This window comes from Calidris pugnax, unplaced genomic scaffold (genome assembly GCF_001431845.1).
Source record: "Calidris pugnax isolate Ruff unplaced genomic scaffold, ASM143184v1 scaffold593, whole genome shotgun sequence".
In the NCBI taxonomy this organism is placed as follows: Eukaryota; Metazoa; Chordata; class Aves; order Charadriiformes; family Scolopacidae; genus Calidris; species Calidris pugnax.
The window spans coordinates 148,992-168,729 of NW_015092181.1; the positions used below are offsets into that span (position 1 = coordinate 148,992).

The following is a 19,738-nucleotide window of genomic DNA, read 5'->3' on the forward strand; positions in this document are numbered from 1 at the left end:
AAAAAAAAAATCCTGTGGAAAGCTCACTGCAACATCATCCCAGGTGGTGAAAACATGAAAACTACTTGCTATTTCTTGATAAAAAGTAATCTGATCTTTTTTCTCAGAATTAGTTATATAATTTATTTTTATTTAGATATTAAAAATAAATCAGTAGCCTGTACAGCTGAGAGAAACACAATTCATATTCAAACAAGCACAGTGCTATTTCAGTCCTTGTAACTCTTCTCCCCTCCCCTCTACCTCTCCCCCGAAACCTACTGGATGCTGAGAGAAATAGCACAAAGTTTCTACAATTTTCTACATAATCTGTAAATTCAAACCCAAGTAATAACCATTCATTTGAAAGCTGGGATGCATGACAGGAAAACAAACCACAGAAAAAGGGTCTCTGTGTATTCCAGTGGGCAGAATTCATAATCAGTATGGAATACTTACTACAAATCTTCTGAGGACAACATGTCTGATCACCAGGAACAAGCAAGGCCACTTCTCCAAATCGCTGACAGTCTAAATTGTGGCTGTCTGAACAGTTGTACTCCACTGGAATAATGGTCTCACTGTCGATGCATTTCTGCATACAACATCCACTCAAAGAAGTTTTCCAGATCTCACCTACTGCATGAGGTGCTCCTGAACTGTCTGTACAAGCTAGATCAGGACAACATAAAACAGAAGTAATTCTTTTTTTACTTCAAATTTTGACCACCATTTTCTTCCACAGCATGTGTGGGTCTATGAAGTATTAAAAAGTCCCAGAGATTTAAAGGCATCACCTATCACCATCTCCCACAAAAAAAGTGAAAGAGGAGACAGTCTGAGACTGAGTTTGTATGGGAAAACAAGGCACTAAATACCCTCCAGACGATAAAGCCCTCCACTTTGTTTTGTGCTAGGCATTTAAAATCCCAATCCAATCCTTTGCTTTAGAGCAGCGATCTGAAAAGATGTTACTTTTGTATTTCACACAGAGCAAAGCTACTATTAATTTACAGTGCTTTATGTAATCTGATTTACTATAAAATGCGTCTTTAAGGTTTGTGTTGTTAGTGTCAAGTATTGGTCCAGAGTTTGGTGTGCTCAGACAGAACTGTAATGTAAATAAATCTCAGAGCTGGTAGAAAAAGCATAGGACATATACATGTGTTATTCAAAATGTGTAATTAACTGTTGCTGCCTATCTTTTGAGTGCCATTTAGTATCAATAGGTTGGACCCTTGGCAAAGGGCTAGGTGAAAGGGAGGCCAAGACTACCATACTTAGAATACTGCAATGCATAAACATAAGCAAAAAGTTCCATTTTGAAGAGCATCCTTCAGCTGAGAGAAGGTGAGCGAAGTTGTATGTCACAAGGACATTCCCTGCTTGCTCACCTGTACACTTTATGTTTACTGAATATCTAGAGTCCTCAACTGAATGACAAGCAGAATCCACACGGCATCAGACCAGAACTTGACTAATGAAGTATCTGACCACCAATTTGGAGATAGTAAAGAAAATGTCATTCAAATATACCACATTTTTCTTCAGGAATACAGACAGCAGTGTGAGCTCGATGAAGGATGGTCCCTGCAGCACAGACGCAGCCTTCTGTCACTACTGAGCAGGAGTCTGAATCCAGAGAAGCAACCTCGTTATTCTGACAACTGTCTGCAACCTCACAGGCAGCTATACAAGCCTGATAGGAGAAGTTTTCAGAGCAGGGGAAGGCTAGGAAGGAAATAAACAAATCACTCATTCTGAAGTTTTAATCGCATGAGGCAGTACCTAAGAGAAGTCATTATTGTCTTCTTGACAGCTTCCTGTGCTTGCCAATTCAGTAGGATCTACCAACCTAAAACGCTGATACAGACCAGTTACCTGCTACGTGACAAATTCAAACAAAAGTAAGGTGTGAGCACTTCTCTTCTTGTAGTCACATTTTCGTCAGGCTTCAGTTTGCATTTTGGCAGCAGAGTTATAAAACGATGCAATAGTGTAGACACAAAGTAATTTAAACTTCAAAAACATTTGCAAATTGTACACAGATTAATAATACAGTGTTCTAAATAATTCTTGGCTAAATACTTGGCTAAAGGAAATAATACTTGGCTAAAGGAAATGCAGTGATTACTAAAGGCCAAAGCTTTTTCAATTATAAAAATAGATATGTAAAGGCAAATACAGCATTGTTTTACAAGGAATAACAAAAAATGGGATGAATTCATTACTATATTTAATGGATATCCACATTAATTACTCACGTGCATGTGTGTTATTTTTAAGTCAAAAACCACAGTTAAATTTAACATTCTTTATACCAGTAATGTAAATTCACTGGCATGTTACAGGTACATGCAGGAATAGGCCAAAAAAGCACCTTATTTTCATTTAACTTTTGCTGTTGACAACTTCCCGTGATCTTTCATTGGCCCAAATCACTGATTAAAGCTGCATAAATATGGCTAACACAGAATGACTACAAATGCCAAAATATATGATCCTCATATTGTAATGATATCTAAATCGTACAGCAACACCATCTGGAAACATGCTAATGAGACATAGTCCAGTTCACAAAGGGAATGTCTGCTCAAAAATAAAGGTTCCAGTTTAGACTTCAAAGATTAATTGAGAGAAGACATTGATTTTTGTTCAAGTGCTCACTACTAAAAACAGCCATAACACCCCACAGGAAGTATCTTCTAGAGCCCTGTAAACAGAGGAACTCAGACTTTTAAAAATCAGTCTACAGCATCTCAACAGTTATTGACCACAAAATCCAGATGTGACTTCATGGTTCTTACGAGCTAGGCATGCACCACCAGAGGTCACTGTGGTGTAAAAATAAGAGAATGATGGATGAAATATATAACTATATTTACAGATATACTTTATAATATCTCTTTTTAAACAGTTATTTGCTAACAAAATCCATACAAACTGATTACTTTTTTTTTTTTTTAAATTGACTGTTTCCAAACTTTAGATTCCATGACTATTATTTGCAGGGCATTACAACATGCCTGCGTGAAGCCTGTACAGACATACCCACCTTAAACCACTTTTTAAAAGACATCACTTATGATTTCTATGTACAGTGAGTTATCTTATTTTGGGGGATCACACTTCATCAATAAGTCTCTGCCTTTTCAAGCACTGAAGCCACAGACGTCCCTATGTTACCACTGCACAAGGCTATTCCTGGGCGAACATTGAGAGCAATAGGAGATGCTGTAATACAAATTTTCTGTTTACTGACAACTACCGATCACATTTGGCCTTACATTTTACTATGTTGCTATGGGAGATGTCTTCTGCCAGGATACTCTAGCTCTCAGATCTTACTCCTTGTTTTCCATGTAATCTCAAAGGTGTTTCATTTCTCTAATTCTTTCTCCAAAAACACAGCTTTCCAGAGCAGCATCAGCACTCATCACCAATTCAAAATACCACAGAATTTACTTTCTGTGGCTTCCTCCTTTCCACAGCCAATTCTGCTGTGTTTTGATTTTATCAGTGGAAAGTGGCTAAGAGAAATGAATATTACATTGCAAAAGAGAAGACTTCTAGAGTTAAGTACATAATAAGCCAGAGGCAGGCTTCTGAGCAAGGTTCTTTAGTTTACCTTTTCTGCCTGTGAAATGGCTATAATGATGCTGATTCCTTTTGCACACTGCTTTGAATTAAAAATGCTGAATTTATTATCATAGTAATGACTCCCAAAGTACATGAGGGCTCCAGGAGCACTGGTATCTTCAACTTACAGTAACTCTTATATTAGGCAAATTTTGTCTTTCTGAACACTAGAGATACACATATATGCAGGATACTTACGACAGTAATCAGAGCTCCTCCATTCTATACAAATATTAAATTTGTTGCACATTGCCACATAGGCAGCTAGTGAAATGCATGGATTTCGGATATACTCTGTATCTTGAACCCATATATCACAGAATAGCTCAGGTGGAACCTAACAAAGAAAAAATAAAAAACATTGCACCTTCATAGAGATTCTGCTAGGTTGTAAAAGATTGACATTTTTAAATATCAGCTACACACAACAAAGCCAAAAGTCCTTGGTTCACAGTAAGCAAGAGGCCACTAGCCTTTATTGGTGTACAAAGAGACTCTACTAATATTTAAAAGTAAGGCTTCTCGAATGTTGAAAAAATATAAGACATCCTTCATCTAAGTGCAAAGGCAACAGCTAATTCAGTTTTTCCAATAAAAGGCCTAATTACTCATTGTTCCTTGTTCTTCCTAACCTCTATATTCTTGTCTATTTTTGGCCTCCTCTTCATCAAACTCAAAAATATACAAAAGGTGAAATGGTGAATGTACTCATATGAGCACAAATAAATACTTTATTTGCATACTGTGAGTTTGTTATTTGCTTTAAGTAGTCTGTTCTACACTGATCTCTCTAAGCTGGAACTCCTTGTCTCTAGAGCCTTTGAGAATGCAGGTTCTCAGATTACCTATTGCGATTTGGAACTTGTTAAATTACTGAATGCTTATGGAGTAATTAAATCCTAAACCTTTATTTTACTTTGCTCTACATCATATTGATACAATTGGATTAGTTGAGATTGATTTATAAATTAGATGACATTGTCAAAACTAACAGAGATATATTATGAATTCCGAAACTGTTAATTACTTACTTATTGCAACTCTCCTATTAAGCTGCCACACTCTTCAATTATTTTTATCTTACAAATGCAGATACAAAAAAGTATATCTCTCATTCCACAGATGTGGTTACATGTAGGTTCACATTAATGAAATTATCAGGTATACAAAATAGTATCAGAACGCATCTCTCAAAATGTAAGCTTCCGAAATAGTTAACATACATAGGGATGACAGCTGCTGAAGGTCTGGTTCAACACCATTCTTAAGCACTCTGAGCAGTCCATGACTGAGCAATTAGTTTCCTGATGCCTGTCTTCTCCAACATACTTTAACGTATCTGGCACTTGCCAGCTGTCTATAAAAGTTGACAGAGCATTGCTTTTGCTTAAAACTGTCCTGTTGGGTAGCATCAGGTCATTTTCCAAGCTTCTATCACAAAAACCTGTGTGGTACCAGAAGAAAAAAGCAGATTAACACCATGTGGTTTGTACTGAAGCATGTTTGAAGTGGCATATTCAAACAAGTAAATAGTTTTTAAAAAACTTGTATAACATGACAACATCACAACCCACAACAGATGTTGTGGATAGGATCAAAATACACAAAATTCAGACAAATTAAGCAAAGCAAAATTAAAGAAGCATCTAGGAATGGAAATCAATTGCTTATCAAAGAGCTGTTCAGTGAGCCCAGATACGGCACACAAACTTCACTCCTCAGTTGCACAAGTACCAAACAAAAATGTATTTCAAAAAAGGTTAAAGAACACTTCCATATATAGCAACAAATGAAAACTGTAGGTGTTATCAGAAAAGGGAAGTCACATAAAATGCTAAAATACAGTATCTCATATTGTACTTTAGAAATACTGTACTATATTCCACTTTTGCTCCTGAGCAGTCTTAAGCATCTAGTGGCTTAAGAGCTACCATAAAAGTGCAGCTTTTTGCACTTCCAGGTATACTTACATTACCTCTCAGCAAAAAAACCAACCCCAAACTTTTCTGTGTTCACTTCTCAGAACGTAGCATGGCGTTTTGTTTCTGTTTAAACTAAGGTAGGCAATTTTGAAACACTTTGGAGCAAAGGAAGCAATGTAACACGTGGAGACTGACTTTAGTCAACACAGAATATCCAAGTATTAAATAGTATCCTCCAGAAGGTCCTTCAGAGCCAGCAGGTACAAAAAAGCAGAATAATGGATCAGTCCCCCATTCTTTCTTCTCAATCACAATCTCTGAGACTTTTTAACAGACTTTCAGAAAATTTTCTTATGATGTTTCCACAAACTTTCATGGCTATTCTAAATCTTTATCTGTTAAAAAAATATTTGTGGATTTAACCCTTTTCGAGAGAACTGTCTGTTTTACCCTTTTTCACAATTCTTGACAGCAAGAGGAAGCCATTGACCGTCAGTGACACAGCAACAGGCATTCTGAAGGTAGAACAGCTTTTGAAACAGTAACGATTATTTGACTGAAAATGTTTCTGGTTGAACTTTTTGGGGTTGTGAGGTTGTACAACTTGAATAGGAAGTACTTGATGGTTCTGAGAGACTTCAAAGGATTGCTGTCATGTCTGGGATACCTTTTCCACTTCTTCTCTTACACATCGACAAGGAAATTTAACACAGCAAAACTAAGGCTTCAGAGGATCTGGTTGCAGCTAAAATTGACATGCTTGCCCTCTCTTTCAGCGGTTTTGCTATAGAGATATCCATGTTCCCTTCCCACGTCTTTCGTCTCCCACACTGACTCTTCACCAGTTGCCACATTTGCCTGATTCTGCCATTGTGAAAAACACTGTTGTCTCTGACACAGATCTTTCCAAGAGATGCTCGCTGCTGCAAAGCCGTAATGGTGTCTCCAGTTTTATCATTTCCACGAACCTGAGAAACCAGGATCTGCCAGGATCAGCTAAAAAACATCTGAGAAAGCTCAAATACAAGAAGCAGACTAACATAGAAAGACCAGGAGATCAGGGTAGATTAATTTACCCTGAAAAGATATGGTACAAATAGCTCATTTAGAGCAGGCTCTGGTAAGTTGCACCAGACAGCACTGTGCAGGCAGACCTATGCAGAGTCCCAATCAGAGACAAATACCAGAAAAATACAGAACACTCTGAAAAAAATTGTAATTGGAACACCATCCGCAGAAGCATGTTGTCATCTAGTTAAAGTGCCTAGTAAACCAGGAACATACTGTTCCCAATGCTCCCTATCACAGTAATCATACAGGTAAAGGCAAAAAGGGACTTTTGGGATAACTTGAATCAGGCTCACTAAAAAACACAGTCTTTACATTCTTGTTTCTGTTTGATCTAATTACAATAACAATTAGACAAATGCAGCAAGAATGATGTTGAAAACAAAAGTTAGGTCAAATTACAGACAATAATCCAATTTCAAAATGGCAGTAAATTCAGAATCTTTTCCCTTGCAAGCAGCACATTACTGTCTGCAGGACTTGGAACTGGATTGAGCTGTCACTGGTATTTGATACTGAGCTAGAGGCATTTGCCCTTTCTGAAACTGGAAAGATATCCACTGTAATTATATGAACTCTGTAGCCCTGGTTTCCAGCTCCAACTTACAGCAGATAAATTTACAGATTCAGGTGTCACAGTAAGGATTTACATCAACAAATGCATGCTTGCAAAAGTTACAGCACCAACAGTTTACTCCCAGCTATGTATTTAGAAAGAAAGAAACTACATGAAACTATCGAGTAGACCTAACAGAGTGCAACATTATAGTTATTTAACCCATTGCTATTAAGAGATTCCCTCTGAATTATTTCCTCCAGCAGATAAATTAAGATTCGTTCTCACAAGTTAACATTTCCTGTGAATTCTGACCTTTAGAAACTGAAAATAGCACATAACACTTACTATCAAATAGACATCAAACACTAAATCTGTAAATGACCTTATTTGACATTATGGATTTATGCCTGACTGACTTATTTGGGTTTGGTCACAGCAATCACGCCTGTGATTCAAACAAGTTGACAGTCTGAAGAAACACTATGGGTAGAAAGCAATTACATGAATACATATCAAACATCATTTTCACAACTAACAAAGGTAATAATTATTTATTTTTAATAGTATCTTAAACTTTGCAAAGATCTGCAGTAACTCCAACCAAATTCTGCAAAATCTAATCTATACAACTAGGAAAATGTGCCTTCCTAGCAAAGTATCTGAATGCTGCTTTTTCTTGCACTACTCTATACTTACCACATAGTCCCAAAGCTCTTGGATTTCTGGTGCTATTAAACTCAATAATCATCACACCTGTGTTGTGAAACCACTGAATTCTGATTTTTGTTGGGGTCTCAACTGCATACTTGAAGCCCGAATCCTGGACTTTGTATCCATATTTTCTAACAGTAGGCCAAGCAAATCTTGAATTTACTGTTATCTAAAATACACACAGAAAAGAAGGGTCATATACCAAATGCTCTAGGTAGGAGAACTAAGGCCAGATTCACAAGAGCTTAGGAATCTAACTCATAATTTATTTCAAAAGAAGTCATGCTCACCTCCACAAAGATAATATAGATACTAAAGGGACCAACAGTTTATGTGTCTTGCTCTGCAACTTACCTTATTAACTGTCCTTGTATCACAGTTTGATTCTTTGAGTTTAAAAGTAGTTTCCTAAATTACAAAGCTGAAACAATGAATTATATTATCTATTGTGTCCTACTCTACTCTTCAGTATAGACAGGAGGAGGCAGCTGATTACAGAAGTAAGATTCTGTCTAAAAGGCAGAGAAAAACTAGCCTCAATATACTTACTTTTCTACTTAAACGATTGATAATAATTTGGTTTGATACGTAGGTTAAATTCAACATTGCCAGGCACAAAGAAGTTGAATTTGAATTACTCTGTGGAGAAAGCAAAAATACATCAATTATAGTCATGATGTGCAAAATCTTAATATGTTAGCTGCTTATTATTTTTAGGTACTGGGACATTAAGAATTTTGGGGGGTATATTTTTAAGAGAGTACAACTGCTGCTGATTATAGTTCTAAGTCTGGACTACAAAGTTCATCTGGACAGCGTTCTTGCAAAATAAACAAACAAGATATGATCTCGTGTTCAGCAACTGTGTTGTACCACTCAATCTTGAAATTAAAACAGGAAAAGGTTTTCAGGAAAAAATATACAGCAGACTAGCTGTTTGGAAAATACAAACTATTTATCTGAAGATGAGCAAGAAGGAGACTGGGAACGATGAATCTGTATGATATACAAAAGTATAGAAGTAACACATCAGAAATACATCCATACTTCTCAAGCTACAAGGTGTTGAACAAAACAAAGCACTGAATTCAACAGAAAACCAAATCTGAAAGTCATAAACAGATCTGTTTTCTTCATATCAATCATATTATGCTTCTGGAATTAGCTTCAATAAGGTACTACTTTGGACCAAGTTTTGCAATGGGCATCAAAATTACCTAGCTTTCAGAAGAGACTGGAGTTTAAAGAGTTTTGTAAAGGCTCGTGAGAAATTAACACTTCTTGACATAAAGCCCAATCTACACAACCCATTAGGGTTTCTCTCTTCCATCTCTGAAAAAAACAAGTATTTGCCCCTGTAAGAGACTTTGAACACAGAAGGTGCTCTAATTCAGTCTGACAATCCTACAGCTTTTATGGCTCTGAAGATTGGTGTTTCCAGTGCAAATTTATCAGAATGAACTATGCATGTACAGACAGGTGATAAAGTGCTATACAATTCATAAGTTTTGTAAAGTGGAAGCATATTTCATAGATATTGCACAGAAGTGAATAATCAACCACAGCTATGTAGTATTAATATGCCCCTCCTTTTAAGATACATCTTATTAGCAGTACTGAAAACCACGTGTTAGCCGAATAATATTAGTTACCATTCTACAGTCAAGGACATGTATAGTTATAGTTTCATCTTGAGTTTGACTAACAACGTAGGATGCTTCTTTGAATAAAGCCAAATGATTTCCATCATAGGTCACAATACTCAGATCAGAGAAAATGGTGCAACGACCTAAGAGAAATACAGATAAATCAAAAGGTTTTTTTCTTATTTTATAATTTCTGTAAATATTACAAAATACGCAGATAAAACAATAAATTTTACAAGATTAACTAGTTTACAAGAGTTTCATATACGTGCACATATTTTCAGCTCTATTTGATACTGTTGCATCTCTGTAAAATAGTCAAATCCTGCATATTTCAGTGGGACAATCTACAGGCCTCTGCAATCAGTTATTTTCTTACAGTTCTTGCCAACAAAGGTTCGTAATTTTCACCACCCTCAAACTAGCAAAAACCATGAATGGCACTGGATCATGCTGGATCCCTTAGTTCCCTTCTAGTCCTCTTCCTAATGTAGAAGCTTACGTGGAAAGTTTCCTTCTTCCCAGTCTTATTGCTAAACCTTTTGTGTTTCAAAGGGCTCAGAGTCCTACTCTGTTAATTTCAAACTCCATAGCATCGGCAGAAATTCGCATTGCTTATTTCTGCAATCTGCATCCTTTCTTTGCTATTATATATTGAATTATTTTTTCTAAGGTTTGTATCCTTCCTGCCCAATTCTAGGAGTAACTACAGTACAGTTATGCTTCCAGAGTCGTCCCCAGACAATTAACAGAGCTAGTTAACAGACTCTAGGGAATCTTCTCATCCTGAAGTAGATATAAGATAGACCAAAAAATTCACTAACTATATTGACTAGTGTCCTCTGATTAGACAGAGGACAGGATGGGTCTAAGCCAGACCTAGACATTTCCACTGCAAATACCTATAGCTGAGTAAGAGGAATATTCTGTGCAAAAAGAGCATTTTGATTTCATTTCCCTGGATGTAGAACTAGAATTATGAATTGCATTAGACAATGAGTAACCTGTACAATATACATCTTCTATTTCTATGCCATGGTATAGAAAGAAGTGTCAGTTCTTAGCATTCTTACACATGCATTAAATAGTTACCTAAATTCACTACAAAAGTACTGCTTAATTAAAACTTACATGCACATTCCCACTTTGGGCAGCATTTGTCACCATTCATTTGGGTAGCAAATCCTAAAACTCCACAGCTGGGTTGGGTTGCATTGTACGGGCAGTTCTGTGACTTATTAACTTGGATCAGTTGTCCATCCAAGCAAATGTGTTTTATGCATTCATTCTCTGTAATTGGCTAAGACATATTTAATAAGAGACACAGGTTACCATTCTTACCAAGGTAGTGTCACATTATTGCATAGTATTTGTTCAAAACAGGGGCTCACATTCTTCAGGTACAGAATGCCTATGAATCCCCATGACAAATGGAAGCTACAAGTGAAGAGCACCTTTGAAAACCCGACCATTCTGAGGACAGTTTGAAACTGCTGTCCTGTTGTAAAGTGGAGAACAGCATTATTAAATTTTTAACTTTACATTCAAAGAAGTTGAGAAGGAAAAGCATGGGAGGGCACAAGTGGAATAATAACAAGGATCTCTGGAAAAAGGAACTTTAAGGAGGGCAGCATGAAAAAAACTGCCATTGAACAATACGAAGCACCATATTTTGCCAAAAAACATTCTTGTAACAGATACATTCAGAAAACAGAGGCCCAAAACGCAGTGCATTATAGTACTTATGAAAACCATTACACACAATTAAATCACCCAAAGTTACAGATATAACTGAGAAAATAATTGGGCTCCCTCTTTGATACAGATATTTTAAATCCTAGAGCGAAAAGTATGGCTCACAATTTTTTTGATGACTCTGTGAAGGTGACTAAGATATACTCAAACCCAAACAGATCAGTATTTATAGTTACTCACTGTACAAGTTTGAAGAGTTGCTGTTTCTCTAGGCAGCATAAAAGATGATGCTGTGACTCCTGACATAGCTTCAGCTGTTTTCAGTCCACCAGAAAATGTTGTACCCAAGCCATGAAGTGGTTTGGTAGATAAATAGGCAAATGAGGAAACTGACGGAGCTGTTGTATCCTTTGGATGGTCAGGTATTGTTTGTAGTGAACTCACAGAAGGCGCTTGCACCTCAGATGATATTTCAAGTTTTGAAGTTTGAGCAGTACTGACCCGTGATGCAGCTACAGAAGAAGGCGGCTTTGGTTCAGAGGATGAACGTACAGTGGAAAGTACTGGTACACTGACACCAGAAGGAACTGCAGTTGACTTTGTAAAATGCGGAGAGTAAAATGGCTGAGGTGTTTCTGGGGTAACGGTAGCACCTTGAGTATGGACAGTTTGGACTCCTGTTGTTAATTCTGGCTCTTCAGCTTTTACTGTATCAATAGGCATGGCTCCTTTTGCTTCTGAAGTGACAAAAATATGTGTGGGCTTCACAGAGCTTGTGATGGATTCTGCTACTGCTTCTGCTTTGCCTGAAGTTGCTGATACAATACTAATGCTTTGCCCAGTACTGCTCACCATTGAAGAGACTGAAGCTGCAGCTGATGAACGGGCCATGGGTGACGTTGTACTTGATAGAAACGTGGAACTGTAGGCAGTGGCTGAAAGCGTGACTTGCTTAGGCAACACTGCAGTTTTCTCTGTACCACTTTGGCCTGTTGCTGTGGATGGCCTACTCCCCACCCCAATGGGAACTTCTGTTGTTTCTGGTAACGAAACTGATGAAGACATTGACGTAGATTCTGGTGAAGTTGTAGTTGTTTCAAGTGTTTGACTTGAATCAAGGGATTCAGTAAATGAGGCCTGCCATGTGAATTTTAGATCAGTACCTGCCTTCTGTGTGGAAAATGAGGGAAATGCTTCTTTTTCAATCGTTACTGAAGAGAAAGTTGCAAGCACTTCTGGTGAGGAAGGCTGAATTCTGGTGCCAAAAGTCAAGTCTGCTGTTGTGCTAGAAGGGACTGTAGACTGCAAAAAAGAAGTTCTTGATACATATGGCTGCATGACTGAATCAGTTAAATGTAACTCTCTTTCAGTTGGTAAAATAACTTGTGTAGGTCCTACTGAGGCAGGTGATATACTTGAATGAATGCCTTCATGTAGTGAGGTGATTAAGGGGTATGAGGAAGTCAATTCTACAGTAGCTTCAGTTGTGCTAAAGGCACGTTGTGGCTGACCGGTGGATTTTGTTAGAGTTTCTGCAGGATACTGGTAAATTGGGGTACTGCTTTGGCTTGTCAATGAAGGCTCAGAAGTCTGACGATCAAGTTCCATAGCCTTCTGCACAGAAAAAAGTGGTATAGCCATGGTCTTTGTGGTCTGTACTGAAAGCTTATCTGCTGAAGGTGTCTGCCAAGAGAAGGGACCTACTGAAGATGGAGGAAAGGATGGTTGAGCTGTAGCTGCTGTTAGTTTTACTGTATCTGTTATACTTTGGACCGTAGATTTCAATGCTGTAGAAAGTATTTTAGTTTGTGCTGGATATTTTATTGTGGTTGTTCCTTCTGGTATCATTTGTGTCAAAGAAGGTGAAGAAACCAACTTATCTGCTAGATACTGAGAAGTGGAGAAAGCATAAGACTTCGTTACTGGAAGTACAACAGAGGGGGACATAGTTGATCTTTCTTTGGCTGTCATAGCTTTTTTCGTTGTTATGAGTTGACTGCTGAATTCAGAGGATGGGAGGAATGTGGCATAAGTAATATTTAAAATGGCTTTGCCTGGTGATGTGTCATGTAATACCATTGTTATTGGACTTGATTGCTCTGTTACAGTGGACAAAGTAGACGAAGTCAAGACTGGAGAGGTCTTTTCTGTTGGTAATATAGATTTTGCTGTAGTTGTTCCTGGATATGAAGAGGTCCTTTCATGGGATGTAGGCACAGGACTGAGAGCTGTCAGTGACGCTTCTTTTCCATATGAGGGCAGTGAAGGAATAGAAATGTTTGAAGATATTAGAGAACTTGATGGTGAAGAAGGGAAAGCAGATGGCTTTCTAGTGGAGATGCTAGTAATTCTTTCCACTTGTGATTTATCAGGCTGTGTTGTCAACAATGTGGTTTCAGTTGCACTAAGGAAACTAAGAAGAGATCCAGTAACGGATGTTCTTTGAGCTGACTCTCTCTCTGTAGCTCCTAAAGGAACTGTGGTGGTTTCTTTTGATGAGACAGAGGTTTTCATTGCTGATGTGGTAACACTGCCTGAATATGCTGAAGTGCTTGTCTTCACTGTACTTGAAACTAGAGCTGACTTGTATTCAGTAGATGGTTTTCTAGAAAACAAAGTTGACTTGGCTGCTAATTCAAAAGGGGATGTTATTTTGGATGTTACCTCAACAGACAAAGGTGTGATTCCAATAGCGTCATCCATGATGGGATATTTAGTGTGCAATGTAGTAAGGAACTCTGTTGTGTTTAGAACCATGTATGAGGGATATCCTGTAGTTGAAACAGTTTTAAATGTTTTTTTTAATTCGCCTGAAGCTGGAGAAGCAGGAGTAGGAACAGACACTGTAGGTCTTTTTGTAGAAAGTGTGATGGGTTTTTCAGTTGTAGAACTAGGATGTAACGAATATGGAGGGAAATAGGAACTTGATGTATGCTCCACATGAGATGTTGTTTTGGGAGTTTCCTTTTTATGAGCTGTAAATGGTAATAAAGTTGTTTCTAACAATCTCTCTTGAGTTTGCACAGTTGTTGTCTTTGGACCTAGAGTTGTACTGAAAAGTACCTCTGCAGTACCAGTCAGACGTTGAACCATTTCAAGAGGAGGTTTTGTAATTGCCTTTCCTAATGAAATAGGTGGTGTGGGTGTTGGTGAAAATGTAGTCTTCACACTTTCTTCAGTTAAAACAATTGCTGCTTCTGTTGTTGCTGAAGACACTGGTTTTAACAAAGACAAAGTAGTGACCACAGGAGAAAATGATGTTACTGTAACATTAGCCACTGTGGTAAAAGACTGTCCTACACTTATTTGTGTCCCTTCTGAAGTTCTAGTTAGATTTACTGGTGGCGTATATGAAGGCCTGCCCAGAGGAGGTGATGTGGAAAACTGGGGCTGATATGCAGTAGTTTTTTCTGTTATTGATTCAAATGAACTGGGTGTAAACGTTGTATATCCTTCTGGTTTTACTTGTGCTTCTTTTGTGGGAGGTATTCTTGTGGCTATTGCTGATATTTCCATAATTTTCGTTTTGACTGGCATTTCTGTTGTTCTAAGTATAAGTGGTGTCCCAGTAAAAATTAAAGTAGACATTTTTTTGCTTTCTGATTCTGTGCTTGTAGTCACCACATGTGTAGCACTTACTGTCTGAGGTTCTGTAGCCCTCAATATTTTAGTGGAACCACTAGTGGTTGGTTGTATATTTGTGGAAGTTTCTGAACTGAGAGTAGATGGAAACAATGGAGAAATGTCAACAGGAGAAGACAAGCTTACATTAGATTTTTTTGTCCCAGACATGGCTGTAGTGCTTCTACCAGATGTCATTTCTGTTGACTGTGAAGAAATATTCGATGATAAAATTATGGTTGCAAGCGTTGCATTAGATGTAACAGCTAAAAATTCAGGTTTCCCAGTAGTTACAGTGAGTTGCAATTTTGAAACAAGTGTTGTTTCCATGTCCTTTGCTTCAGGTACAGGAAATGAAGTTAGTGCTTCACTGATCACTGCCAAACTTGCACTTGATGTTATGTGTGAAACTTCTGGTGTTTGAATGCTGGATGGCAAAGGTGAACTGTCATCTGCAGGTTCAATGCCTGAAATCAGATACAAGTAGTAGTCTGAAATTTATGAGTAACTACAGTGATGAAACTAGCAGAGCTAGAGGGAATTTACATTAACTCATATAACTCTGATGTCTTCAATTACCTTTAAACTTCTAAAATTCATAGACAAACTAAAAAAAATTCAATAAATGGTTTGCTCAACACCTAATGTTACTGAAATGTTTTATGAAGAAAAAAATATCTTTCTTAGTTTAAAATTTGTCTCAGATTTTAGAGGAGTGAATTATTTTAAATGAAAAAGTATGTTTAGTGAGCTCAAGATTCATATAACTAAGGTCATAGCCACACAAATTTAAGCACCAATATTTGAAAATTTGGCTAAAGACCTAAGAAATAAATAAGTATCATATAGAATTTTCCAAACATACAGTCTTCAAAATACACGCATCTTTGAGTGATTTCATCCAGCAACATATTGAGAGGACAGGCAGGGATGCATCCTTCCACTCTGAAAGAAAAACAATTAGTATTAACTAGTGGAACAGTATCTTCTGGATTGAGCATTTAATTTTAGGAAAACAAAATTAACTTAAAGTACTTTTAAGTAGAGTTTTATTCTATCTAAGTCTCATCACTTCGGTGTACGCCTTCAAAATGTCATTGCCATGTCTTCCATTCTCACTCAGCTCTGCGCCAAAGCAATAGCTGTGATACTCAGCCTTTGAAATGAATGGTCACAGGTTCAATACTGAACGCTATTGCTCAAGAAATGCTCAACACTTTTACATACCGAAATCCAAATGCCGGTTTTACAAGACTTAGCACAAATTCCAATTGGGAGGAAAAGGCAATAACAGGTAATGATGTTGCAATGCCGTAATGAAAAACTAGGAACAAAACTATATGAAACAAACTTCTAATCGTTTCTTAGTATTAATACTCTGTAATACCCCCCCCAGCTTGAAAGTTACAAATATACTAGTCATTCCAGAATCTGACAATACTTACCTAACAACTGAAATGTCACTTTCATTAGGTGCCACAGCAGGTTTTATTCCCTCTCTTTTCTCCTTCACTGTTCTCCTTATACAAGAACACAGTCCAGCTCTACTGAGCCTATATCTGGTCCCTCATATTCTTCTTACGCTGCATAAGGATATTACCAAAATTACATGTTTCCATAAAAATAGAGATACTTACTTTGGTACAGCCTGGCAGTTTTTTCCCAAAGGATCCCTACATGTCTTGAAACAGGGGCTTGTACAGGGATCATAATGCCATTCACATGTAGATCGGGATAGAAATTTAAATTTAACATCTGAAAAAAAAAAGAAGATCTGTAATTCTCATGTATTTCTGGAAACACACGAAGATACGTATCACTAAGGGATATGCTTTAAGTTCACTGCAGCTCTAAATCTCTTACTGTTTCTACCTGTATTCTCTACAGATAAAATTGGTAATATTTTTTGAACTGCTAAGGTCTTTAAAACATGGAAAAACAGCTTATGTTTATGCAGAGCACATTAAAGTGTGCTGGCTCTGCAGCCGGTTTACTCTTTCTGGTATAAAATACGACATTGAATTAGCCACATATACTGCATATTACAATCACTTCAAAAATAAAGCCAAGCAAGTTAGAGTTGCTTTTAACTTTTAAGAACAATATCAACAATGAAACTATGTATTTGCTTATTCAAACAAAATGCAAAATTAAGATTATGTTGATTCAGTACAATTATTGCATTCGAATCAAAATTAAAAGCACCAGTTTGATACACTGATATTCTTTATCACAGCAGTTGCTCACTTTGTGTTAAATATGTACTGTAAAATAGCACAAAGGTGTAGATAACTTGTAAAATACAATTATATTTTAAAAGCCAAAACACCATTCCAAAGTAACCAGAACTATGCTAATTTAGGGTCTTTAAAGCAATTTATCTTTAAAGCCATATATCTTAACAGTTGATCTTCTAGAAAGCAGTACAAGATAGCCACTCCAAGATAAATTAATTCAAACCTCAAAACATTTTGAATCTGAAATTCCAACTGCTCCTATAATAAACAGATGAGCAACTCAGACGAGATGAGACATATATTCTTGCAAAATTTTACTCAAAACTTATACTTCACCAGCCAAAACAGTACCAAAAACGAAACACCATGGCAAATTAACAAAACAATAACTGACCCCAAACTGCCTTCAGAGTATCTACAGAGATAGCATTTATTGAAAGACTTCAAATTCACGTAATTGAAAAACAAAGTGCAAATTCAGACAGAGGAAGAGTTAAACTTCACAGTGAGAATAAATAGAAATAAGGATCAGCTACACTTCTAGTACTTAACAAATCATGCAGGAATTTTACAAAGTTAACATAAAGAAGAAAGAGACTGAGTGTAAAATCTGAGAGAAACAAATTTGTGGCAATCATCATGTGGGTGACATGCACATGCATGTTCCAATGCAGAATCATGCTTTCTTTCTCACTACAACCCTGGCTCCCCTGTGCACAGAATGGTTCCCCACACAATGCTAGATTAGCCCAGTGGCTTTTTCAGCACCTGCATAACTTACACAATATATCTGGATTTTATTACCTCAACTAACACAGCACCATCCCAGCTCACTCCTGTAGCAGGGCAGGGCAGTGACAATTCCCTTACACTGATGTCATGGGTCCCCTCTAGATTGATAAACCTGGTTTTAGAGCTATGTTGTTCAGAGCCTACAAAGAGTAGCTGCTCTTAAAAAATGGTTACTTTAATGACCAGAAAGAAAATCCTTTCTACTTAGAAAAAGTTTCCATTTTTGGTCTTTTGAGGTCTTTTTGCTGTCTTTGCTTGACAGATACAAAGAGAGTAGCCCTTTTACATCTTCTTGGAGACAGTAAATTTTTACCATAAAGATCCTATGAAATTGTTCTTCCTGCAATTTAGGGACATCTGCACTTACAGGTAATTATCTCTCTGCCATTATTAACCATTAATCTCTTCTTTTTAACTACAAATAATTCTCTTAAATTGAAAGTATAAATTAAACTCAGACCAAAGAATGTGTATGTTGCCATCTAGTGCTATCCTTTTTACATGGCACTCTACCCAAGGACATGTGACTGCTTTTGAAAATATGACTTTTACAACAGTGACAAATGCATTCATAGTTACATTCCCATTAAAAGGTAAGTACACATCACTGACTTCTTCTGTGACCCCTTCTAGTGCAACCAACTTGTGTTTCTTCAGTCTAATGGAGGAAGCGAATTATTTCCATACATTTTGCTGACTGATGTATGGGGTTTTGTATAGGTCAGAGCGGTGAGGCTTAATGACAAAAGAAGAAGATGTATAACAAAAAGACAGAACATATCAGAGACCTGTTGGCACGGGCAATCACCAGCAGTAGTAATAACCAGCAATAACAGTATATCCAAGTGAAATCTAGGAAATCTCATATGTCAGACTACCCTAGATTAAGTATGGAGACAGATCCATAACTTTTAGCTCTTTCCACAAACCCCACCATTAATCACAGAAGAGGTTTCAAACACAATAAAGGTGCAAGCATTGCAGAAGACATACTGTAACCAGACAAAGAATGCTTGCTTCTCAATTTAGCAGAACACTGATTGTGAATTAACACTTCCAAACTCTGGGATTAACATCTCCCATTCTCCAAATAAATTTAGACTTTTATGAGTGCCATGGCAATTTTATAATTGCCACATTTCCTTCAAGCTCTCCTACAGATTAAGTTCACAGAGTTTGCTGGTGTTGCATGCTTTGGTAGAAAATAGATGAATTTCTAGATAAAGAGATAGCATAGTAGTTCATAAACACTACTTCAGTCAAGAACAAAGTCATGCTTGTCTGAAAATTTTGTCTCTACTTCTGCAGAAAGAAGTATGGACAACAGATGAATTCAAGAAGCCGGTCATAAAATTTGTTTTCAAAGAAGAGCTGTAGAACCAATAGACATTTAAATTTCCAGTCAAGGGGTTTTAGAGAATTGAGTATCCCAGGCTAAGTTTTACTGGGTTTTTTTAGCGTGTAAATTACATAAAAGAACAGACCAAATCACCACAGCAAGAATTTAACATATTGCATGAACTGGTTTCCAGTATCTCAAAAGTTTTCAGTATGTCTCAGTAAACCCATAAGATATAGTGGAATCTGTGCTTTATTATGAATTATGGGAAAATGCCTTTCCCGCTTTAGGAGAATGCCAGTTCAGTCATTCATCATATTTAAAGTTTTTACTATTGGCAGCATCCCTTCTGGAATGGTTAAACAGCCCAAGGACGTAGCTGATTGACTGTGCAAGCCAGTGTAAAAAAAAAAAACCCAAACCACAAACTAAAACAAACAACAACAAAAAAAAAAAAAAAACACCCAAACAAGTTTGCAACCAGTTTCATGTCACCTAACAGCCAGTGGCTACCTTAGCCAATTTCCTTC

General features: G+C 37.1%; 1 protein-coding gene across 1 annotated transcript in view; it reads right to left on the minus strand.

Moving 5' to 3' along the window:
• The window catches only part of OTOG (otogelin), a 99,159-nt gene that overhangs the window by 17,499 nt on the left and 61,922 nt on the right, over window positions 1-19,738 (minus strand). Inside the window, exons 31-43 of the mRNA XM_014962251.1 lie at window positions 16,478-16,595; window positions 15,706-15,785; window positions 13,423-15,307; window positions 12,920-13,155; window positions 11,460-12,889; window positions 10,656-10,824; window positions 9,531-9,667; window positions 8,428-8,517; window positions 7,864-8,047; window positions 4,842-5,062; window positions 3,817-3,955; window positions 1,516-1,710; window positions 439-651 (exon numbers count right to left, since the gene is read on the minus strand). Coding sequence (XP_014817737.1) covers window positions 439-651; window positions 1,516-1,710; window positions 3,817-3,955; window positions 4,842-5,062; window positions 7,864-8,047; window positions 8,428-8,517; window positions 9,531-9,667; window positions 10,656-10,824; window positions 11,460-12,889; window positions 12,920-13,155; window positions 13,423-15,307; window positions 15,706-15,785; window positions 16,478-16,595 — 5,097 coding nt within the window. The remainder of the gene's footprint in view (window positions 1-438; window positions 652-1,515; window positions 1,711-3,816; window positions 3,956-4,841; window positions 5,063-7,863; window positions 8,048-8,427; window positions 8,518-9,530; window positions 9,668-10,655; window positions 10,825-11,459; window positions 12,890-12,919; window positions 13,156-13,422; window positions 15,308-15,705; window positions 15,786-16,477; window positions 16,596-19,738) is intronic.